Source organism: Chenopodium album, chromosome 26 (assembly GCF_948465745.1).
Source record: "Chenopodium album chromosome 26, dcCheAlbu1.1, whole genome shotgun sequence".
In the NCBI taxonomy this organism is placed as follows: domain Eukaryota; kingdom Viridiplantae; phylum Streptophyta; class Magnoliopsida; order Caryophyllales; family Amaranthaceae; genus Chenopodium; species Chenopodium album.
The window spans coordinates 26,408,546-26,434,024 of record NC_137859.1 but is presented as its reverse complement, the minus strand read 5'-3'; the positions used below and the strand labels follow the sequence as shown (position 1 = coordinate 26,434,024).

Genomic DNA, 25,479 nt, shown 5'->3' with positions numbered 1-25,479 from the left:
ATATTCCCTACACCATCATTCCTCTGATTTCGTCAAAAAATTTGTCTTGGTTTTTCTTCGTAAGAGCGTTTTGTTGGTTTTGGTATCTCCTAATCGGTTCAGGGCACGCGACCTTCAAATTTTTTGGGTTGCTTCGTTAATGGCAACCATGTTCTTGCGGTTGGACTTTTCAATAGCTTCTCTATTTTTGCGGGCTGCCTCTTCTTGATTCTTGTTGAATCTCTCTATCAAAGTGTTTTGAATGGCTTACATTCCTTCGCGAATCGTCGTCATCAAGATCTGCTGAATGGAGTTCTCTCCATCCCCTACCTTGTCGCTGATTTCCTCTAAACGCTCGTCGAGGGCTGCAACTCGGTCCACGGCACTATCGGCGCCATTAGAGGCGTGTTGGCCCTGATACCAATTGCAACAAACTGAAAATAAATGGTCGGAAGGTGAATTTGATAGATAATGCACAAGGCTTGCGTACAACGTAAATGGCTTTAGGCCATCACTCTCTAAGAACTCACTACAATAATATTTTGCTTCCTCCCTCTTACTTAGGCTATTCTATTTATACTACTTGATTGCTACAACTCTACAAGCTTTGGCCTACTGCCTTGATTGTTAAGCATTTACTAATATTTGTCATCTAGCTAAATTACCACAGTGAAAGATAAAAGGCTGCCTGCAATTTCAGAAACTGTTTCCACTCATGGTAGTGGGTGTGTGTTGCCTTGTGTTGCTTGCTGTTTTTGTCTTCTTCTTCTATTGTACGTCAGAATGTGTGGAGGTGGTGGTTGGTGCATTGCACAAACTCAACAAAACAAAGAATAAAACCGATACCAGTATCATTTGGGAGCAAATTGTGGGGAAAAACATAGAACTACCCAAAAACTTACTTATCAGTTAAGCTCAATTGTTCCTTCTCCACTACCTTAACACTACAGAACATCAAAGCAGCACACAATCATAATAAAAAAAAACCAACAACTGCAAATTAACAACAAAATCACTAGTAAAATACAGACAACTAGACATAAAATTAGTTAAACCCACAAAAATTAGTACTAACCCAGTATGATGCTCAGCTGTTTTCTCCTCCTTTTCCTTTGATAATTTGGTGTGATTGACACGTAAGTTATTTCTCAAAGCTTGAATTTTGTACATGGTGATGTTTTTCCTTTCTTTGTTGTTCTTGATTTTTTTTTTTTTTTTTTTACAAAACAATTGTTCTGTGTTTTTTTCCTTTTTTTGGTACTAATTTCTTTTTCTTGGTTTGCAGATAATTGTTCATGTTTATTTGGGGGGAAGGTTTATTTAATGGAGTTAGAGCTTCCACTGGGCGGTTTACATGCGCAGGAGCTTACTGCGATTGTCTGTCTTTATTAATGAGGTTAGTGCATAGGTCTTTCTACTTTAAACATATTCTGCTTGCTTATGCGGTGAGTTATGGTAATAATTTTTGTTGTGTGTGGATTATTAAGTTAGTATTAAGAGAAATTTGATTTTGATCAGTTTTGTTGATGTTCAATTTGGGTTGGGAAAAAGTCCATAAATTGTGCAGTATGGTGATAGTGATGTTATGGATTTATTGGGTTTTTAGGAAATTGTTTGTACTGAGGTGGTTGTACTTGTTTATTTAGGAAATCTTTTTTACTTGTACTGTATCTGGTTCACCATCCTTTTGTTTCCTCCTTTCCAAAGAAAAAAATATTGGATATTACATTTACCCATCGGGTTATAACCATACTTTGTCTTTTTCTGGGGTGGGTTTATTTGGAGAGGGTTAGGTTCCTTAATCCTTATGCTATATATATGAGCAGCTTATCTTGCCTTTGTTTTCTGGGAACTTTGATCTAGGTAATGCCATATTTTACTTCTATAGTTGCTTTTGAATTCTTTGTAAATTAACACGAAAATGCTAAAGTAGTCTTGTACATTTTCCCAATTGCCTAAAATGCTTGAACAATTGCTTAATTATGGGACGTGATACCAGAAATCTTCATCTTGAGCTGAAATCTACTTGAACTGATATCTAGTTGAACTGAAATCTACTTGAACTAAAACCTACTTGAACTGAAATCTACTGACTTGAACTTCAGAACTTTTATATTCATACATTGTGCTTTGATGAAAATTATGATAATTGTTTGGGTGGTGTATTGTATTTCTGCTGCTGTTTTTGGGGTTATTATGAATTTGTGGGGGGTGCTGGTGGGGTAGTTAGTTTTAAGATGTCAATGTTTGTTCAGTGGGGGAGTTTGATTTGGAGTTCTTTTGATGTGGTTTAGGTATTAATTATCTTTTGATTGTTGTTTAGTGATCGTAAGTCTTGGCTTTGTTTCAACAACAATGGGTTTTAAGTAGTTGCTGTTTTTTTTTATGCATGTGGTCTGTTGCGTTTAAGTGATCTCCACTGTGTGGAACTGAATTCTTTGAACAGAAACATTTTGTGGGTTTCATTGGTAGATGGGTATTGCAGGTGTAATTTAAAGTTGAGGTTATGGGTGTTTATTTTTTCCCCTTTGAGAAATATGTTGAATTCCCTTCACCATGTCTTGTAGATTTTGGGGTTAGTTCGTTTGGGTCAATCTTATTCCGAGTAATGAAGGGAACAGTTTTTTGTGTTATTTGGCAATTTCATTGTTGTTTTAGAATGATCTATTTTAGAAAACTATGAATTAGTTGTATTGGTTGATGTGCTCATGCTATGCTTCTTTGTTCTCAGGTTACTTTGCTGTTGCTGGCTTTTGCTTATTGCTTGGTTGCGGATTTGTCTTGTGGGCTGAGGTATTCAGTTTGTTATCTTTGTTAGGTGTTCTTTGAGGCGTGCATATACTATTTAGTTTTTGAATTAGTGTCTATTTTGATTAGTTCAGTCAGTTTAAATAATTGGTGCACCTTTTGGATCCTCATGAATCAAAGTTGCAGATTACATTCAAATGCTAACATAAATATGTGAAATATTTTGAAAGTTGTAAAATGTAATTTAGCTTGCTTGGTACAAAAGGCTATTGCCATGAGTTTCACCGGGGAATAAAAGACTATTGTTGCGGAGTGTTGGAAGATTTGCACTATTAAGCACAGAATAACTGTTTTATCTATTCATCATAGAGCTAGCATAAGAAACCACATTGGTGACATCTTCATTCTAAACTAACACTGAAAAACTGAAGTTGGAGATAGTACAAAAGCAACCTAAACAAATAGACTTCAAGATGGCCTACTTTTGGCATTTGAAGTTTAACAAAACCTTTTTCTGCAACCATTAAGCAGCAGATTGAGAGCATTAGGCACCTGAAGCTTGACACTCAACACATTAGCCTTGAGTGTGATTGTGTGCAGACACACTGCAGTCTCAAGATTAGCATTCCTTCTACTAGAAACTGTTACTGCGATTCTGGTACACACAAACTTAACCAGGTAAAAGGTAAAAGACTAACACTGGTAGTTACGAATTAGTATTGCTTAATCTCTACATCATGATTAAAAAATAAAAATAAAATCAAAATAAAATCAAAATAAAACTGAAATGACTTCCAGTAAAGTTCAGCATAATGTTTTCACCATTAACCAATACCCAATCTCATAAACAAAGGTCGTAAAGAAGCACAAAGAAAAACAACAAATCAAGTATTTCAAATATTACAAAAATAATAATAATAATAATAATAATAATAATAATAATAATAAATAAATAAATAAATAAATAAATAAATAGAATCAATCCTTAGTCTGTTAGCTATGGCTTTAAAAGACTGTAAGTGTTGTTTTGGGTTCTAATCCTTTCTTTTTTGTCTTAGTTCAGGAATATTGGATTTTCCAATGCAGCGTGTGCCTTAAGACTGCAGCACATAGCTGTTTTAGTTACTGTGGGGGTCATTCCTTTCCAATGGGTATTTTAATTTTCTCTAATCTTCAGGCCACAGTTGTTAATCTATTTAATACATGTTTTAGGTCAGCTTGTTTAGTTTGAAGAGAACATTTCCATTCTTACTGACTACATGAGATCATGGTAATGTGTCGCAGACCGCAGGTCTCCACAAAAAGGAGTCGGCAACTTGGAGATGGCCCTGAATCTTGTCTTGTTAGGTATGTAATTTTTTTTTTTTTTTAAAAAAAAAAAATCAGTATTCAATTTGTTGCCCCTCAAAATTATTAATTGTTGTGTCACCTTTTAATTAGTGATTTAGGAAATTGTCGACCACCTAAGAAGAAGCATACAGGTATGTTCTTATTCTGTTCTAACAAAGGTTTTGTGCACTATGGTGCTTATATGTTACTAAGGTACTGTTCTTGATACATTTTCTTAAATTTATGTTGAAGATCAGCGTATCCCAGCAGCTATGATTGGGCTGCCATTGCCTACATCCCCCCTCAAGCTGCATCTACCTTATTATTGCCAACACTGTCATGCTAAGAAATTTGCATCAGAAACGTTACACTTTTGCTGCGGTGATGGAGACATTGAAATAGCCATGAATGAATACCCACCTGAGCTTGCTCGACTTTTTACATCACAAGGCGCCGATGCAGTGCACTTTAGAACATATGCTTGGTTGTATAACAATGTGTATGCATTTAGCTCATTGGGTGGCAACTTTGATGCTGGCACGTATAAAGGGATTTATGTATTCAAGTTGAATGGGCAAATGTACCATTTTGTCCCTGACCTTTTACCCGGGGATGAAGGACCCAAATATTTGCAGTTGTACTTCTACGATGCCCAACATGAAGCTGCAAATCGACTTGGTTGCTTTCCTGAATTGCGTGAAGATGTAATTGCTATTCTCATGCACATATCCGAAAACAACCCTTATGCACACTTCTTTAGGTCTTTGAAAGAAGTGGATGTTACAGAAGATACCCAAATCATTCTTGACCAGAGTTCGGTGCTTGATCAACGTGTCTACAATGCTCCATCAGCTAATGAGGTTGCAGGTATATGGCCTGAAAATGCATCGTCTAGCCACAGTTGCAGTCCGCATATTCTTGTCTCTGGAAGATCTAATGATTCGCACCGTATCTACCATCATTATGGGTGCTACGACCCCTTGCAGTACCCTTTGTTATTTCCTCGTGGAGAATGTGGCTGGAATCAAGGTCTGAAAAAAAAATCATGGGGGGGCCGTCAACAAATGGCAACACATGTAGATACTGTGCTCTCTTGTGTTGTTCATAGTGCTGAAGAACTGTTAGATGCAGAGGCATCACGTAAGTGTTTGGAGAAATATTTTCATTGCACTTATATACTGCTGCTTATATCTACCATACCCTTAATTGTTGAGGCTTGAAATCATATTCTCTTTAATATTGTAGGTGGAAGTGGTAAACGAACCAGAGCAGACAGATTCATTTCTTTCAAAGAATATTATGCGTACATACTGCAAATTCGCGTTGGCAACATGTTGTTGCGTGCTGGTCGATTATTTCAACAATATATAGTTGATATGTACATAAAAATAGAAAATACTCGATTAGACTATTTTCGCAACAACCAGGACACCATTCGAGCGGATCTTTATCAGGGTATCTTGGACTCTTTTCAGAGTGGAGAAATCTCAGCACATAATGTTTGTCAGCGCATTATTTTGCCCGCAAATTTTATTGGTGGGCCAAGAGATATGAAAAAGCGGTATCTAAATGCCATGGCCTTGGTTCAAAGGTATGGCAAACCAGATTTTTTCATAACAATTACGTGCAATGCGAACTGGCCAGAAATTAAATCAGAGCTTGCTCCTGGTGAAACAGCTCAGGATCGACCAGATTTGGTAGCAAGGATATTTCGAGCTAAGTTGTTAGCGCTAAAAAGAGAAATTATGGACAATGAGATATTTGGAGAGGTAGCTGCGATGATATATGTTATTGAGTTTCAGAAAAGAGGACTTCCCCATGCACATTTCTTGATTATATTAAAGGCTAGCTCAAAGCTTAAAAGCCCTGCAGACTATGATAACTTTGTATGTGCTGAGATTCCTTCTCCTAATCATCCCCAACTACGCAAAACTATACTCAAGCATATGATGCACGGTCCTTGTGGCCGACTTAATCCACAATGCTCGTGTATGCGTAAACAAGGCAACAAATCGACTTGTAAGTATGGGTTTCCTAAACATTATTCAGATGAAACTTCAACAAATGATGAGGGGTTTCCAAGGTATCGAAGGCACAACACTGGCGAGAAGGTGACTGTTAGGAATGCTCCGCTTGATAATCGATGGGTTATACCCTATAACCCTTATCTTTCCGCATTGTTTGACTGCCATTTGAATGTAGAAGTTTGTTCTACAATCAAAGCAGTGAAATACTTATATAAATATGTTTACAAGGGACATGACAAGGTATCATACAATCTGGTCCCAACAAATGGTCAACCTGTTGATGAAATAGAACGGTTTCAGTCAGGAAGATGGGTATCGCCATGTGAAGCTGCATGGAGGATTTTTTCATTTGATCTGTTTGAAATGTCTCCTCCGGTTTTGCTGTTGCAGGTACATTTACCAAACCAGCAAACACTTCATTTAAATTCGCATGAAAGGCTCGATGCTATTGTCACAAACTCAAAGCGTTCTCGGACACAACTGACTGAATTTTTTGCTGTAAATGCGGCTATACCTGGTGGAACAGGCTATTTATATGGTGAGTTTTGTGAACACTATTGGTGGGATGCATCGAAAAAGAAATGGATCCAGAGAGCTCGAAATAGGTTCCAAGTGGGTCGCTTAGCTTTTGTTTTCCCAGCAGAAGGAGAACGATTTATTTGAGATTGCTGTTGTTGAATGTCAGAAGCCCAAAGTCATTTACAGACATCAGAACTGTTAATGGTCACGTTTGTTCTTCTTTTTAGGAAGCAGCTCTTAAACTAGGGTTGCTGGAAGAAGAAGATCTTGCTACCCTTTGTCTTCAAGAGGCATATGAGAGTCAGATGCCAGCTGCATTGCGTCGCCTATTTGCAACAGTTCTTATATTCTGTCAACCAACTGATCCTAGAGCTTAATGGAACAAATTCTATTCTTTTTTGGCTGAAGACTTCACACACAAATTCCCACGAGATGTTGCTAAAGTTCAAAAGCTTACTACTTCAGATGTTGAAAACCACTTAGAAGTTATGGGGAAATCACTAGCTGATTTTGAAATTCAAGAGATGAATCAGGATGATGATGATGAGCTCAGACGAACGAAAGATATAATTGATGCTCTAGACGCACCTATTCCTCAAGAGTGCATTGATTGTCGGGAAAGTCTTAACCCTGCACAGACAGCTGCTTTTACATGTATCATGTTGCACGTTGCAGATAATAAGTCAGGGGCTTTTTTCATTGATGGCCCTGGTGGCACTGGGAAGACTTTCTTATACAATGCACTTTATGCTGAAATCAAACTGCAAAATAAAATTGTGTTACCAACTGCCCTCAGGAATAGTTGCAGCAAACATTCCCTCAGGTCGAACAACACATTCAAGGTTTAATATTCCCATTGATTCTGACACTTCACTGGCATGTGCTGTTCGTAAACAAAGCAGCCTTGCAGCACTTCTACGAGAAACCACCCTTATCATATGGGATGAATCTTCAATGGTTCGCAAAGAAAATCTAGAATCTTTGGATTTATTGTTACAGGATTTGTGTGAGAATAAGGCTTTATTTGGTGGCAAGCTTGTAGTACTTGGAGGAGATTTTTGGCAGGTGCTTCCAGTTGTCCCTCAGAAAACACAACGAGAAGCATTAGAAACTAGCATTGTAACATCATACTTGTGGCCAAAGCTAAAGAAGTTTAAGCTCACCGAAAACATAAGAGCAAGAGATGATCCACAATATTCATCATTTCTTCTGTCTTTAGGGAATGGGGAGCTACAGCAGGCAATAGCTGTGTCCAGTTACCTGTAGAGATAGTTCAACATTTTATGAGTGATACAAATCCTGTGACAAAAATTATAGCAGCCACTTTTCCGAAGTTCAGTACTGGTAACTTCAGCAACGATGTTTTCACAAAGAGGGCTATTCTTACACCCTTGAATGATGATGTTGATGATATCAATTCAGTAATGATTAACCAATTCCCAGGATCTCCTGTTGTCTACAAAAGTTTTGACACCGTTCTTGATGATATGGGTACAGTTTACCCCACAGAATTTCTAAACAAGCTGTGCCCTGGAAGTATGAGCCCGCATGAATTGGTCTTAAAGAAAGAGTGTCCTGTTATTTTGCTCAGAAATATACTTCCTTCCTCTGGCCTTTGCAATGGTACACGTCTTATATGCAAAAACTTCTATCCAAATATCATAGAATGTATGATAGCGGTTGGTCATGATCAAGGAAAACATGTTTTCATACCGAGAATTTGTCTTCGGCCTCCTGCTTCACTGAAGTATCCTTTTCAATTCCAAAGAAAACAATTTCCACTAAAACTAAGCTTTGCAATGACCAGAAACAAAGCTCAAGGGCAAACACTTGATCAGGTTTGCATTCATCTTCCACGACCATGCTTTTCACATGGGCAATTATATGTTGCTCTTTCACGTGCAAGGAAAGCTAACAAATTAACAGTTTATACCCATATACCTCTAAGTCAATATCCTTCAAATTCTACAAGGAACTGTGTTTCATATGATGTTTCACGCTTAGCTGGAATAATTCATGGCAGGTGAGACCTACTATGTTGACAAAGGGATTTGATGAGAATAGACCCATATGTGAGAATTTGTACTTCTATGAAAAATGATCTTAAATTTAAAACATGTGAGTACAAATTTAAAACATACGAGTACAAATTTAGAACATGTGACTCAAATTAAAATTTAGAACATATGAGTAATAATTAAGAACATCAGTGTGAGTAATATGTTTAGAACATCTGATTTAAGAATTAGAACAAGTGATTAAATATTTATTAAATTTGCTTTATGAAATTTTAAACATGAGAATCTGATTTAAGATTATGAACATGTGAATAAAAATTTAGAACAAATTAATATAGAATATAGAAGTGTGAGTAAAAAATTTAGAATATACGAGTAAAAAAATTGAACATACGCTTTAAAATCTTGAACATATAATTAAAAATCTTAGAAAACACGTTTTAAAATTTAGAGCATATAAGTTAAAATTTCGGAACAAGTTTTATAGAATTTATGATATCAAACTTAACTAATTTATGGTTTAGGACATGTGAGTACTAAATTAGAACATTTGATTTAATTTAGAACACCTAAGGAAAAGTTTAGAACATCAGATTTAAAATTTAGAACATAAGAGTTAAAATTTAGAACATAAAAAGTGTTCTCACATAAGAAAAAATTCTCACATAAGACAAATTCTCACGAGAGCCTCCCCTATAGGGGAGGGATCCGGTGAGAATAGCTTCATATGTGAGAATTCATACTTATATGAGAACTGATTTAATATTTAGAACATGTGAATAAAAATTTAGAACATGCGAGTTAAAATTTAGAACATGTGAGTCAAATTAAAATTTTGAACATATGAGTAATAATTTAGAACATTTGTGCGAGTAATAAGTTTAGAACATTTTATTTAAGAATTAGAACAAGTGATTAAAATTTATAAAATTTGCTTTATGAAATTTTAAACATACTAGTAAAATTTAGAACATCTGAATTAAGATTATGAACATGTGAATAAAAATTTAGAACATCTGATTTAAGATTATGAACATGTGAATAAAAATTTAGAACAAACTAATATAAAATATAGAAAGTGTAAGTAAAGTATTTAGAACATACGAGTAAAAAAATAGAACATATGCTTTGAAATCTGGAACATGTAATTAAAATTCTTAGAACACACATTTTAAAATTTAGAACATATAAGTTAAAATTTTGGAACAAGTTATTTAAAATTTATGACATCAAACTTAACTAATTGCGTCACATGAATGGCGCGAAAACATAGGGAAACTGAAAATGGGAGTTGAAGGATTTATGACATCATCCCATTATCATATAATAACTTCCTCCTCCCACTCTACTTATTTAACTTCCATTTTCCCATTTCATCTATCTCTCTCCGACTAGTTTTCTCTGTTTTCTTTATACGTCTCTTTCCTCTTGTCCAAAGCTTTCAGAAATTTTATTTCAGTTTTTTTTTAACACTTTCTTTAATCTAAAAATGGTGAAACAAAACAAAGGCAAACAACCAATGGTAGAGTCTGATAAACCAAAATACTTAGAGTTACAATTCCTACAATCGAAGGAGAAGATGTTAACAGGAAAATTAAACGATCATCAGTTTATATGCAGTGCATTGCTGGCTCAGTTGCATGATGTTTCTACGGCCATTGCTAGCATTCAGAAGGTGAAGGCGCAGAGCCTCGTCACGCAGACCGGAAGTGTGAACAAAAGTCCTCTCAGGTTGAGGGCTAGGAAAAGACCCACCAAGGTTGCGAAGACGGCAGCGATAAGCAGGATGTCTGGTAGGGTGGTGCAGCAGGTCGTGCACGAGTTGGTGATGGTTCTGGACAAGGGGCAACAGTTGCTGGATTGGGACCTACAGAGGTTGGTAGAGCAAGTGGCGGAGGAGTGCAGCTGCCGGTGGAGGTCGTGCCACCAAACAGGCCCAGGTGGAGGCAGTGGCAATTACGGCAGAGGAGCCCCGACAGCCCTAAAGACGTCCTACCCCATGCTCCGTACCATGTACGTGATCGGTGGTCGCCAGAAGTATCTGGCCAGCAATCAGTGATTACGGTCAGTCAACTTCAACCATAGAAAAGCTCAACTGATAACCTCTAATTAAAGCCAACTATATCTGCCTTTCGATTTATGTTGTGAAGAAAATCCTCTAATATTTGTATTTAGTTTGAACGTTCTATTAGTTTCACTATGGTAATGTTGAACAATGTGTTTATGGTTTAATTCTGATCAAATCTAATTAACTCATATTTTTAACGTTGTGATTTAATCTTATTTCTCATTCATGTTTTCTTTCTTATTCATTTTTTAGTTAAATATATACCATTCATACGGAGTAGTAGTACCCGTTACTTCAACCAATTATCCTTGGTACTAAATACGAAAAAAAACATTGTGCCATTTGCGACTGTGTGGTACAGTATTGATATGCAGAAAGTACAACTACATGCCCCCCTTTCTAGCAATCCTCCCCCTTTCTAGCAATCCTTTTAAACAACATAATAAGGAAGAAAATTACAAATCCTGATTTTGTATATCAGGAAAAATGCCTAAAAATAATTAACACAAATCAGGGGTACAATTATCCTAAAAAATACATAGTCCAATCATTATTTAAGATACATTTACAGAAGGGATTGGAACTTGGGGTATCCATACTGTTGTAAGTTGCAGTTACTCCTAGCAGACTTGTAAACACTCCACTAGGGTTTCTACTCCGCGTAGTGAAGTACCCTAATGAACCGTTAACATCTCGCATTTGAATTCCTCCAACCGATCGAATGTATTCATTACTTGACATTGACATAGTTGTTTGGACAGCCGCAGCAGCTGCCGCCTTCTTTGCTCTTGCCCTTGCTGCATTTTTTTTCCTTTGTCCGAGCCTTTTCTTTCCCCTTTTTCTCTGTGCAAGAGGGATAAGTACATTCGTAGTTCGATGCGACTTCTTTTTCGGCAAGGGTGGGTCTTTTATCCTCCCGGGGGATGAACCTTCACAACTGCCTTGGAAAGCACTGTAACACCCCAATAATTCTCCCTTTTTCAAACCACTTACTTTAAATAAAATAGTGGAGAACCATTGACATGTTACCGCCACGTGTTAAAACGTTAAGGCTTTATCAAAGTATCGCAGCGGAAAAATCAAACTTAAGTATTTAAAATAACACAATTTAGAAAACGAATAAGTCAAAGCTTACAAATTGGAACCATATAAGGCCCTTATTTAAAACCAAACCAATATTAAAAATCCAAAACATAAACGAAATAGCAAAGCATAAATAAGTTCAACACAAGAATCGAATACTCTCAATCACACCAATCCCTTGACAATGCGTTTGTCAAATCCCTTAACTTCACATCATCAAGCTAACCTGTGCATACTGCTCCCCAATAATACAAGTGTAATAATTGGATCATCACAGGGTCATTGAAAGGCGAAGGCCATGACCAAAAGAAAACACACACAAAAGCACGCAATCAGCAAAGCTGAGTACATACAAGCTACAACGTACCAAACCTAGCATGCTCAATTAATTAAAGTAATTAAACATACAACACGAATTCATTAATCAAGTCTCCACACTTAGACAATTCAATTGACTCAACATACTTACTAACCAATTCCAAACACTTGACTCATCATATTCAATTTAATAAATTTAATTTAGTTTGGAGTAAGCAATAGACCAGGTTGTCCAATCCAGGTCCCAAATGACCATTTGAAATAAAAGTTTAGCGCGATGCAAGAATGGGCGCGACTCCATTCTCACAAAGTTAGTCTAGGATCCCATCTAACTTTCATTATAAAATAAAATGTAAATACCAAAAGAGAAGAGGACATGTTGATCAAACAAGCCTCGAAAAGCCACGGGCTACCACCGTGTACCCCAACCCATAATTGTCAATACTCTAGAAGTGCACGCTTTCCAGAGTTTTATTGCTCATCCATGTTTCACTTTACGTGATTACAATTTTAATTAATAGCCGACTCAATCAAGAAGACCATACATAACAATCATACATCAATTCGTTTTTAATCTTATTTAAGACAATGGTGATCACATCACAAATTAACCTTTAATTCCATTAAACTTCCAAATTATCCAAAATTGTTGAACATAGTCAACTCACCTAGCCATTTCGGCTTAATCCACCTTTACTCAACATACTAACAAGTTATGAGTGAGTAATAAATAAATAATAATAACCTTGTGGAATAATTAATAAATTCATTCCACTTAAACCATTCAATTCCAATCCTTTAATAAACCAAATGTGGTTAACAAACCAATCCAATAAAATTATGCTTGTATCAACATTCCATACAAACATTTTATCCAATATAATTCAACATGTTTGCATCCATAATTCCATACAAACATAATCAATTCACCAAAACATGTTTCATAAACATAAGCACATGAATTAAATCAATGTGTAACCAAACAATTTCCATCCAAGTGTTCCCTAATCATGAAACTAAGTTCTTTCCTTTTGGTACCTAAACATGATACTACTTATAACGAAGTAGACATGTACGTACCTCATACAAACAATCCTTTTGAGCCACTTTTAATCACTTAAAATTCTCCTAGGGAATAATCACTTCCTAGAAAACAACCAACAATTAATATTACTATCCCAAGTAATTTCCAACAATATAATATGATGAAAAACTTATTAAAATAAATAAAACATATATTTATATGCTTAATTAACTTTAAAAATAATTAATTTTATTAATCAAACTCAAGGATAAAATTTTAAAAATAAAAAACTTCGTTAAAAATGAAAAACTGCCCGAAAATCATATTTAGAGGCAGAATTTGGCCACGAGAAGGTGGTGCTCACTACCAAAGGTAGTGAGTCTTTCTTAAAACATTGTTTCCACATGGAAAACACTACTTTTTTGTCAAAATCGGATGAGTTCAGAACCTAACCGGGATTAAAACGGGATTAATATTAACGAACCGAAATCTAAACATTAAAATACGAATTTACGTGTTCAAAATAATCTGGAAACTAATTAGTAATATAATCACCAAAATTTCAAAACATCATTACTATAAAAGCCCTAAATCAATTGTTCATAAAAACCCTAAAATCATGATTTTCAATAATTAAAAACCCTAGGTTATTAAATTTACAAAATCTGAAAATTATAACATTTATAAAATCTGAAATTATAAAGTTGAATCATCAAAATACAATTTGATACCAATTAAATTGATTCAAACAATAAAATCAAAACCCATAAATAATTATAATTACACAAATTAATAAAACAAAAGAGAAAGGAAATAAAACTAACCTTTTGTGTGGGGAAATTTTGGGGATGTATGGGGTATTTATAAGAGAGAGAGTGGTGTAGGGTTAGTTTTAAGGTTGGGCCTCATAAAATTAATGGGCCAATTAAGAAAGGAAAATGGGTTTGGTTTGTTGGACATAAATTAGTGAAGAAAGGTTCATAAAAAGTTCTTTGTAATAAAATCGTTCATCAAACCCAAAAATAATTTGAAACTTTTGAAATTAAATCCGAAAAAAAAAAATACAAATAAAAATTATGAATAAAACATAATTTCATTACTAATATATTTAAAAATACGGGGGATTACAATCTACCCCTCTTAAAAGAAGTTTCGTCCCGAAACTTAGCACAAAATCCCTTAAATTGCAAAACTTTTGCATAAAGCCATTTCAAAAATTTCAAAATTATGTTGCTGGAATTCCAATTGTGTCATAATATCGACACTAATACTTTATCACCATCCCAATTTACGCACTTCTCTAGATGCATAAACAAATAAAATTGCTATGAAAAGCATGAAAACACCATAAAATAGCATAAAATAGGGTAAAAAAAAAAAAAGGCGAAATTATACGCATTCTACCCCCCTTAAAGAACAAGAGTTACGCCCTCGTAACTCACCTCATTAAACAACTTAGGTTATCTCTTTCTCATATCATCCTCGGCCTCCCAATGGCTCATGTTTTCCTCACTTTTCGAGTATACCAAAATATCATCAATAAAAACAACTACAAACTTGTTCATGGAATACTCGATTCATCAAGTCTATAAAAATTGCAAGTGCATTGGTCAACTCAAAAGACAAAACTGTAAACTCGTAGTGCCCATATCTAATCCTAAAAGCAGTCTTAGGTATATCCTTATCAGCCACTCTTAATTGATGATACCCCGAACGTAAATCAATCTTGAAAAACACACTAGCTCCCTTCAATTGATCAAACAAATCATCGATCTTGGGTAGTGGGTACTTATTCTTTATTGTGACATTATTTCAACTCTCTATAATCGATCCACAATCTCATGCTCCCATATTTCTTCTTCACAAAATACATCCAAAACTCATTCACAATTGGCACATCTTCCACATTCACTTACTACTCATTTCCAAGTCTTGCACACAATAAAAGAACAAAGGATGTCCCTTACGTACAAGTTTTGACAACTTTAACGCAGAAATAATCCCAATACCATTTGGTTTCCCAAAACGTCTGTAATACACAATCTCCCCCAAAGAACTCCTTAAGTAAACATTCTTTATCTCACAATCAATCTTATATTAGCTTATAAGTGGCTAACCAATCTATTCCCAAAATGACATCAAGGTCATCCAACTCAAATTCTATAAGATCAGATGGAAAATCAGTCTCTCCAATCCTCAAAGGTAAACCCTTATGTATCTTGGTGCACCTCACAACCTCACTAGTAGGCAAACTAATAAGCAAGTCAATCGAATTTGGTTCAACTAGTCCTAATAGCAGCAGCTAAAGCATCATTGTTAGCCATCCTCCTTCTCTACCTAGAAATGTAACACACTCTTAGGCTGACATCAGCGCGAAAAAAAAACTCTTCTTGCTTAATAAATCACATTCATAATCATCAAATATATATATTAAGGTAGAAAGGTGGACACGGCCACACAATCGCCCCTAATAAGTCACTTTCAAAGGAAATGATTATTTATTTTTAATCATTCCTACGCACACGAAAATTAAATAAAATAATTCCCTTGATTCAATTCCACCAAAATTCATGCATCAAGTGCATAACATCATTAAATTAACACACATTAGTAGACACATAATTACATGCTTCACACAAATAAATTAAATCATTTAAACATTTCACATTACACAAAGAATCTCATTCCATTCCATTCCATATGACATGCTTTAATCCTTAAACATGATACTAAGTGATCACTCAAGTTTGCACCATTACATGAACATACACAATTAAATAACTTGCATGATCACTTCATACAATATAAAAGCATTAAGTAATTAATTACAATGCATAAAGAAATAAATAATCTATTCTATACGCCCTTTCTAATGCTACCCAAATCTCACCGATAAGCAAAATAAGCACACAAGTTAGGAATAAAAATAAATAATTAAATTCATTTTATTTCAAAATAACAAAAATACTTTGAAAATATATAAAACAAATAAATAAACTTTTTTTATTAAATGCCGAAATAAATATATTAGAATAGAATAATTTTTGAAAATCTAAGTTAACTTTAAATAAGGTAGTCGAATAAACTCATTAGATTTAAAACGTTAGGCGCCTAAAAACTTTAAATTAAATTTGGTGGTAATTAAATCGAACCTAAGCTCCCAGATACCACTTTGTAACACCCCAATAATTCTCCCTTTTTCAAACCACTTACTTTAAATAAAATAGTGGAGAACCATTGACATGTTACCGCCACGTGTTAAAACGTTAAGGCTTTATCAAAGTATCGCAGCGGAAAAATCAAACTTAAGTATTTAAAATAACACAATTTAGAAAACGAATAAGTCAAAGCTTACAAATTGGAACCATATAAGGCCCTTATTTAAAACCAAACCAATATTAAAAATCCAAAACATAAACGAAATAGCAAAGCATAAATAAGTTCAACACAAGAATCGAATACTCTCAATCACACCAATCCCTTGACAATGCGTTTGTCAAATCCCTTAACTTCACATCATCAAGCTAACCTGTGCATACTGCTCCCCAATAATACAAGTGTAATAATTGGATCATCACAGGGTCATTGAAAGGCGAAGGCCATGACCAAAAGAAAACACACACAAAAGCACGCAATCAGCAAAGCTGAGTACATACAAGCTACAACGTACCAAACCTAGCATGCTCAATTAATTAAAGTAATTAAACATACAACACGAATTCATTAATCAAGTCTCCACACTTAGACAATTCAATTGACTCAACATACTTACTAACCAATTCCAAACACTTGACTCATCATATTCAATTTAATAAATTTAATTTAGTTTGGAGTAAGCAATAGACCAGGTTGTCCAATCCAGGTCCCAAATGACCATTTGAAATAAAAGTTTAGCGCGATGCAAGAATGGGCGCGACTCCATTCTCACAAAGTTAGTCTAGGATCCCATCTAACTTTCATTATAAAATAAAATGTAAATACCAAAAGAGAAGAGGACATGTTGATCAAACAAGCCTCGAAAAGCCACGGGCTACCACCGTGTACCCCAACCCATAATTGTCAATACTCTAGAAGTGCACGCTTTCCAGAGTTTTATTGCTCATCCATGTTTCACTTTACGTGATTACAATTTTAATTAATAGCCGACTCAATCAAGAAGACCATACATAACAATCATACATCAATTCGTTTTTAATCTTATTTAAGACAATGGTGATCACATCACAAATTAACCTTTAATTCCATTAAACTTCCAAATTATCCAAAATTGTTGAACATAGTCAACTCACCTAGCCATTTCGGCTTAATCCACCTTTACTCAACATACTAACAAGTTATGAGTGAGTAATAAATAAATAATAATAACCTTGTGGAATAATTAATAAATTCATTCCACTTAAACCATTCAATTCCAATCCTTTAATAAACCAAATGTGGTTAACAAACCAATCCAATAAAATTATGCTTGTATCAACATTCCATACAAACATTTTATCCAATATAATTCAACATGTTTGCATCCATAATTCCATACAAACATAATCAATTCACCAAAACATGTTTCATAAACATAAGCACATGAATTAAATCAATGTGTAACCAAACAATTTCCATCCAAGTGTTCCCTAATCATGAAACTAAGTTCTTTCCTTTTGGTACCTAAACATGATACTACTTATAACGAAGTAGACATGTACGTACCTCATACAAACAATCCTTTTGAGCCACTTTTAATCACTTAAAATTCTCCTAGGGAATAATCACTTCCTAGAAAACAACCAACAATTAATATTACTATCCCAAGTAATTTCCAACAATATAATATGATGAAAAACTTATTAAAATAAATAAAACATATATTTATATGCTTAATTAACTTTAAAAATAATTAATTTTATTAATCAAACTCAAGGATAAAATTTTAAAAATAAAAAACTTCGTTAAAAATGAAAAACTGCCCGAAAATCATATTTAGAGGCAGAATTTGGCCACGAGAAGGTGGTGCTCACTACCAAAGGTAGTGAGTCTTTCTTAAAACATTGTTTCCACATGGAAAACACTACTTTTTTGTCAAAATCGGATGAGTTCAGAACCTAACCGGGATTAAAACGGGATTAATATTAACGAACCGAAATCTAAACATTAAAATACGAATTTACGTGTTCAAAATAATCTGGAAACTAATTAGTAATATAATCACCAAAATTTCAAAACATCATTACTATAAAAGCCCTAAATCAATTGTTCATAAAAACCCTAAAATCATGATTTTCAATAATTAAAAACCCTAGGTTATTAAATTTACAAAATCTGAAAATTATAACATTTATAAAATCTGAAATTATAAAGTTGAATCATCAAAATACAATTTGATACCAATTAAATTGATTCAAACAATAAAATCAAAACCCATAAATAATTATAATTACACAAATTAATAAAACAAAAGAGAAAGGAAATAAAACTAACCTTTTGTGTGGGGAAATTTTGGGGATGTATGGGGTATTTATAAGAGAGAGAGTGGTGTAGGGTTAGTTTTAAGGTTGGGCCTCATAAAATTAATGGGCCAATTAAGAAAGGAAAATGGGTTTGGTTTGTTGGACATAAATTAGTGAAGAAAGGTTCATAAAAAGTTCTTTGTAATAAAATCGTTCATCAAACCCAAAAATAATTTGAAACTTTTGAAATTAAATCCGAAAAAAAAAAATACAAATAAAAATTATGAATAAAACATAATTTCATTACTAATATATTTAAAAATACGGGGGATTACAATCTACCCCTCTTAAAAGAAGTTTCGTCCCGAAACTTAGCACAAAATCCCTTAAATTGCAAAACTTTTGCATAAAGCCATTTCAAAAATTTCAAAATTATGTTGCTGGAATTCCAATTGTGTCATAATATCGACACTAATACTTTATCACCATCCCAATTTACGCACTTCTCTAGATGCATAAACAAATAAAATTGCTATGAAAAGCATGAAAACACCATAAAATAGCATAAAATAGGGTAAAAAAAAAAAAAGGCGAAATTATACGCATTCTACCCCCCTTAAAGAACAAGAGTTACGCCCTCGTAACTCACCTCATTAAACAACTTAGGTTATCTCTTTCTCATATCATCCTCGGCCTCCCAATGGCTCATGTTTTCCTCACTTTTCGAGTATACCAAAATATCATCAATAAAAACAACTACAAACTTGTTCATGGAATACTCGATTCATCAAGTCTATAAAAATTGCAAGTGCATTGGTCAACTCAAAAGACAAAACTGTAAACTCGTAGTGCCCATATCTAATCCTAAAAGCAGTCTTAGGTATATCCTTATCAGCCACTCTTAATTGATGATACCCCGAACGTAAATCAATCTTGAAAAACACACTAGCTCCCTTCAATTGATCAAACAAATCATCGATCTTGGGTAGTGGGTACTTATTCTTTATTGTGACATTATTTCAACTCTCTATAATCGATCCACAATCTCATGCTCCCATATTTCTTCTTCACAAAATACATCCAAAACTCATTCACAATTGGCACATCTTCCACATTCACTTACTACTCATTTCCAAGTCTTGCACACAATAAAAGAACAAAGGATGTCCCTTACGTACAAGTTTTGACAACTTTAACGCAGAAATAATCCCAATACCATTTGGTTTCCCAAAACGTCTGTAATACACAATCTCCCCCAAAGAACTCCTTAAGTAAACATTCTTTATCTCACAATCAATCTTATATTAGCTTATAAGTGGCTAACCAATCTATTCCCAAAATGACATCAAGGTCATCCAACTCAAATTCTATAAGATCAGATGGAAAATCAGTCTCTCCAATCCTCAAAGGTAAACCCTTATGTATCTTGGTGCACCTCACAACCTCACTAGTAGGCAAACTAATAAGCAAGTCAATCGAATTTGGTTCAACTAGTCCTAATAGCAGCAGCTAAAGCATCATTGTTAGCCATCCTCCTTCTCTACCTAGAAATGTAACACACTCTTAGGCTGACATCAGCGCGAAAAAAAAACTCTTCTTGCTTAATAAATCACATTCATAATCATCAAATATATATATTAAGGTAGAAAGGTGGACACGGCCACACAATCGCCCCTAATAAGTCACTTTCAAAGGAAATGATTATTTATTTTTAATCATTCCTACGCACACGAAAATTAAATAAAATAATTCCCTTGATTCAATTCCACCAAAATTCATGCATCAAGTGCATAACATCATTAAATTAACACACATTAGTAGACACATAATTACATGCTTCACACAAATAAATTAAATCATTTAAACATTTCACATTACACAAAGAATCTCATTCCATTCCATTCCATATGACATGCTTTAATCCTTAAACATGATACTAAGTGATCACTCAAGTTTGCACCATTACATGAACATACACAATTAAATAACTTGCATGATCACTTCATACAATATAAAAGCATTAAGTAATTAATTACAATGCATAAAGAAATAAATAATCTATTCTATACGCCCTTTCTAATGCTACCCAAATCTCACCGATAAGCAAAATAAGCACACAAGTTAGGAATAAAAATAAATAATTAAATTCATTTTATTTCAAAATAACAAAAATACTTTGAAAATATATAAAACAAATAAATAAACTTTTTTTATTAAATGCCGAAATAAATATATTAGAATAGAATAATTTTTGAAAATCTAAGTTAACTTTAAATAAGGTAGTCGAATAAACTCATTAGATTTAAAACGTTAGGCGCCTAAAAACTTTAAATTAAATTTGGTGGTAATTAAATCGAACCTAAGCTCCCAGATACCACTTTGTAACACCCCAATAATTCTCCCTTTTTCAAACCACTTACTTTAAATAAAATAGTGGAGAACCATTGACATGTTACCGCCACGTGTTAAAACGTTAAGGCTTTATCAAAGTATCGCAGCGGAAAAATCAAACTTAAGTATTTAAAATAACACAATTTAGAAAACGAATAAGTCAAAGCTTACAAATTGGAACCATATAAGGCCCTTATTTAAAACCAAACCAATATTAAAAATCCAAAACATAAACGAAATAGCAAAGCATAAATAAGTTCAACACAAGAATCGAATACTCTCAATCACACCAATCCCTTGACAATGCGTTTGTCAAATCCCTTAACTTCACATCATCAAGCTAACCTGTGCATACTGCTCCCCAATAATACAAGTGTAATAATTGGATCATCACAGGGTCATTGAAAGGCGAAGGCCATGACCAAAAGAAAACACACACAAAAGCACGCAATCAGCAAAGCTGAGTACATACAAGCTACAACGTACCAAACCTAGCATGCTCAATTAATTAAAGTAATTAAACATACAACACGAATTCATTAATCAAGTCTCCACACTTAGACAATTCAATTGACTCAACATACTTACTAACCAATTCCAAACACTTGACTCATCATATTCAATTTAATAAATTTAATTTAGTTTGGAGTAAGCAATAGACCAGGTTGTCCAATCCAGGTCCCAAATGACCATTTGAAATAAAAGTTTAGCGCGATGCAAGAATGGGCGCGACTCCATTCTCACAAAGTTAGTCTAGGATCCCATCTAACTTTCATTATAAAATAAAATGTAAATACCAAAAGAGAAGAGGACATGTTGATCAAACAAGCCTCGAAAAGCCACGGGCTAACACCGTGTACCCCAACCCATAATTGTCAATACTCTAGAAGTGCACGCTTTCCAGAGTTTTATTGCTCATCCATGTTTCACTTTACGTGATTACAATTTTAATTAATAGCCGACTCAATCAAGAAGACCATACATAACAATCATACATCAATTCGTTTTTAATCTTATTTAAGACAATGGTGATCACATCACAAATTAACCTTTAATTCCATTAAACTTCCAAATTATCCAAAATTGTTGAACATAGTCAACTCACCTAGCCATTTCGGCTTAATCCACCTTTACTCAACATACTAACAAGTTATGAGTGAGTAATAAATAAATAATAATAACCTTGTGGAATAATTAATAAATTCATTCCACTTAAACCATTCAATTCCAATCCTTTAATAAACCAAATGTGGTTAACAAACCAATCCAATAAAATTATGCTTGTATCAACATTCCATACAAACATTTTATCCAATATAATTCAACATGTTTGCATCCATAATTCCATACAAACATAATCAATTCACCAAAACATGTTTCATAAACATAAGCACATGAATTAAATCAATGTGTAACCAAACAATTTCCATCCAAGTGTTCCCTAATCATGAAACTAAGTTCTTTCCTTTTGGTACCTAAACATGATACTACTTATAACGAAGTAGACATGTACGTACCTCATACAAACAATCCTTTTGAGCCACTTTTAATCACTTAAAATTCTCCTAGGGAATAATCACTTCCTAGAAAACAACCAACAATTAATATTACTATCCCAAGTAATTTCCAACAATATAATATGATGAAAAACTTATTAAAATAAATAAAACATATATTTATATGCTTAATTAACTTTAAAAATAATTAATTTTATTAATCAAACTCAAGGATAAAATTTTAAAAATAAAAAACTTCGTTAAAAATGAAAAACTGCCCGAAAATCATATTTAGAGGCAGAATTTGGCCACGAGAAGGTGGTGCTCACTACCAAAGGTAGTGAGTCTTTCTTAAAACATTGTTTCCACATGGAAAACACTACTTTTTTGTCAAAATCGGATGAGTTCAGAACCTAACCGGGATTAAAACGGGATTAATATTAACGAACCGAAATCTAAACATTAAAATACGAATTTACGTGTTCAAAATAATCTGGAAACTAATTAGTAATATAATCACCAAAATTTCAAAACATCATTACTATAAAAGCCCTAAATCAATTGTTCATAAAAACCCTAAAATCATGATTTTCAATAATTAAAAACCCTAGGTTATTAAATTTACAAAATCTGAAAATTATAACATTTATAAAATCTGAAATTATAAAGTTGAATCATCAAAATACAATTTGATACCAATTAAATTGATTCAAACAATAAAATCAAAACCCATAAATAATTATAATTACACAAATTAATAAAACAAAAGAGAAAGGAAATAAAACTAACCTTTTGTGTGGGGAAATTTTGGGGATGTATGGGGTATTTATAAGAGAGAGAGTGGTGTAGGGTTAGTTTTAAGGTTGGGCCTCATAAAATTAATGGGCCAATTAAGAAAGGAAAATGGGTTTGGTTTGTTGGACATAAATTAGTGAAGAAAGGTTCATAAAAAGTTCTTTGTAATAAAATCGTTCATCAAACCCAAAAATAATTTGAAACTTTTGAAATTAAATCCGAAAAAAAAAATACAAATAAAAATTATGAATAAAACATAATTTCATTACTAATATATTTAAAAATACGGGGGATTACAGCACTGCCTAGTGTACTAGTGTTTGGCAATCCTAAACCTTGAACCCCAGGTGTGTATGTGCCCTCTGGTCTTTTGTTTTGTCCAACTGAGGAGGGTGTGCGAACAGTACTAGCTGCAGTTTCAGTGTGAGCAGCATTAGCACTCTCCTTTGCTGCTTCTTCACGCTTTTTGGCTATCATTGCTAAAACCTCATCAACTCTCACATCCATCAATTGCAAAAGCTCTGCCACGGCCTCAACACCTTCCTTACAAGTAGAAGCTTGGAGAAAATGGGTTCATAAGTACCCATAAGTTTGTGATACTGTCACACTTCATCTGTCTTCAATGGATCGTGGTACGCCACTTTAACTCGTGTGTGCTTCCGTTGCACGTCCTTTCGCCAACGACGCTAAACATACTTCTCAGGAACAATGGTGACTCCACTATGATCATACATAAGGATCATGTGCCTACAAAATATATATCCCACGACACTCATAGTGTTTATAATCACATACAGCTTCATATGTGATCCTGTCAAAACACACCCTATAGCATCTCCGTGCTTTCATCACTTCCGCTTTCCTTGCATATTTAGGCTTCAACCAAATATGATCATCAATTACAAACTCAACCATATTAATCCCTATTTCAATTTGATCCAAGCAACGCAAATACAAAATCTTAGTGCACTCCCGCTGCACTTCTTTGAATTTGGCGTCTGTATAGCACTTTTAGAACAATAAATCCGCTGGGAAATCAGTGACTTGGCCTGACATAATGCAGTGTGTTTGAGTCGGCTATCCCTTCAGGTTCCGCTCTAATCAACATAGCATCACAATACCGAACAACAAACTCAGAGAAGGTGGTGTTCTTGTCAACATATCCTTTAAAAAAATGGTTAGAACTCTCCGATCGTTGCGTTGTTTTCATTCCTGCCCAAAACAAATGCTTCAAATACGCAAGGATCCACATGTGCCTCTCCTCATACAGCCCTGTTCTCACAAACAACAGTATATCCTAGTATCAATCACATACAATGGACAATACAATCTTAGTATGGGTTTGAGTGTGACTATGTGTGTAAGTGTGACTGTGAAACTGAAAATATCAAAGAACCTGAAACAATAACATTTAACATACAATTTGCACCACAAAAATGTCATACATTTAACTAACAAAGTAAAGTACTTTAGACATACCTTCAAGTCACTCATTGTCTACCAACTCGTAGTACAAAATTGCTTCCTCCCAACGATCAACAAATTCATCAACATCCAAACTGCCATAGATATTTTCCAACTCATCCTTTATTGCATCGAAGTCCTCAATCATACCTAGGTACTTCCCAAACTTCTGAAGAATGTGACATATGCACCACCTGTGGCACATATCAGGCATTGTGTGGTGTATAGCTTTCCGAATAGCAGGATCTTGATCGGTAAGGATAGCCAAAGGAGCTTTACCCCTCATGCAGTGCAACCATGTTCTAAAAACCCACTCATACGTCTCCTCAGTCTCCCGAGAGATTAAGGCACACCCAAACAATAAACTTTGCCCATGGTGGTTGACCACAAGGAATACCGCAAAAGGAAGATGAAATTTATTAGTCAAGTAGGTGCTATCAAAACATACTACATCGCAAAACTCCTCATATGCTGCCCTACTACGCGCATCTACCCATAGAACATCCTACAACGCACCATCCTTCCCAAACCTATCTGAACTCATTTTGTTAAAGTATTCAATCATCCCATTAGCATCGTCCTCCGTAAGTTGAAGTTTCTTCTTCTCCTCGACTGCATATTCCAAGTCCTTTTGAGTAAAAGCCATCTCCTCCACTCCATTGCGCTCAGGTGCAGAAGAATTATACATCTTGAATATTTTAACCCTAGACTTCTTCGCATTTTGTACCTGCTTCACCAAGTGACTGTTCTTTTCTAGCAACTCATGCTTCCGAAAGATCGAT

The 25,479-nt window shown here is 34.3% G+C and overlaps 4 protein-coding genes across 4 annotated transcripts; 3 read left to right on the top strand and 1 right to left on the bottom strand.

Annotated features, from left to right (window-relative positions):
• The first annotated feature begins 1,302 nt into the window (after positions 1 to 1,302).
• Positions 1,303 to 6,979, top strand: LOC145616944 (uncharacterized). Its single transcript, XM_081671658.1, has 8 exons — positions 1,303 to 1,356; positions 2,711 to 2,772; positions 3,328 to 3,405; positions 4,012 to 4,074; positions 4,168 to 4,208; positions 4,309 to 5,196; positions 5,302 to 6,695; positions 6,830 to 6,979. Exons 1-8 carry the CDS (start codon positions 1,303 to 1,305, stop codon positions 6,977 to 6,979), a joined length of 2,730 nt encoding a protein of 909 aa, XP_081527784.1.
• A 111-nt stretch (positions 6,980 to 7,090) lies between these two features.
• On the top strand, positions 7,091 to 7,868 carry LOC145616943 (ATP-dependent DNA helicase RRM3-like). Its single transcript, XM_081671657.1, has 2 exons — positions 7,091 to 7,313; positions 7,399 to 7,868. The coding sequence occupies exons 1-2, from the start codon at positions 7,091 to 7,093 to the stop codon at positions 7,866 to 7,868; spliced, it is 693 nt and encodes a 230-aa protein (XP_081527783.1).
• Positions 7,869 to 7,885: 17 nt separating this feature from the next.
• Positions 7,886 to 8,629, top strand: LOC145616942 (uncharacterized). Its single transcript, XM_081671656.1, has one exon. It carries the CDS (start codon positions 7,886 to 7,888, stop codon positions 8,627 to 8,629), a length of 744 nt encoding a protein of 247 aa, XP_081527782.1.
• Positions 8,630 to 24,269: 15,640 nt separating this feature from the next.
• LOC145616941 (protein FAR-RED IMPAIRED RESPONSE 1-like) lies at positions 24,270 to 24,983 on the bottom strand. Its single transcript, XM_081671654.1, has 2 exons — positions 24,735 to 24,983; positions 24,270 to 24,530 (listed from the first exon to the last, which is right to left on the bottom strand). The coding sequence occupies exons 1-2, from the start codon at positions 24,981 to 24,983 to the stop codon at positions 24,270 to 24,272; spliced, it is 510 nt and encodes a 169-aa protein (XP_081527780.1).
• Positions 24,984 to 25,479: the final 496 nt, after the last annotated feature.

Bases quoted from the DNA above. Each gene is read 5' to 3' on its own strand.
- LOC145616941 (XM_081671654.1), bottom strand. From the start codon at position 24,983: ATGAGGGGTAAAGCTCCTTTGGCTATCCTTACCGATCAAGATCCTGCT. The intron at 24,531-24,734 runs GTAGACAATGAG...GATTGATACTAG, and splicing joins CAATTTTGTACTACGAGTTG to GATATACTGTTGTTTGTGAG.
- LOC145616942 (XM_081671656.1), top strand. From the start codon at position 7,886: ATGAGTGATACAAATCCTGTGACAAAAATTATAGCAGCCACTTTTCCG.
- LOC145616944 (XM_081671658.1), top strand. From the start codon at position 1,303: ATGGAGTTAGAGCTTCCACTGGGCGGTTTACATGCGCAGGAGCTTACT. The intron at 1,357-2,710 runs GTCTGTCTTTAT...CTTTGTTCTCAG, and splicing joins CGCAGGAGCTTACTGCGATT to GTTACTTTGCTGTTGCTGGC. The intron at 2,773-3,327 runs GTATTCAGTTTG...GATTGTGTGCAG, and splicing joins GATTTGTCTTGTGGGCTGAG to ACACACTGCAGTCTCAAGAT.
- LOC145616943 (XM_081671657.1), top strand. From the start codon at position 7,091: ATGGGGAAATCACTAGCTGATTTTGAAATTCAAGAGATGAATCAGGAT. The intron at 7,314-7,398 runs GTGGCACTGGGA...AACTGCCCTCAG, and splicing joins TTTTTTCATTGATGGCCCTG to GAATAGTTGCAGCAAACATT.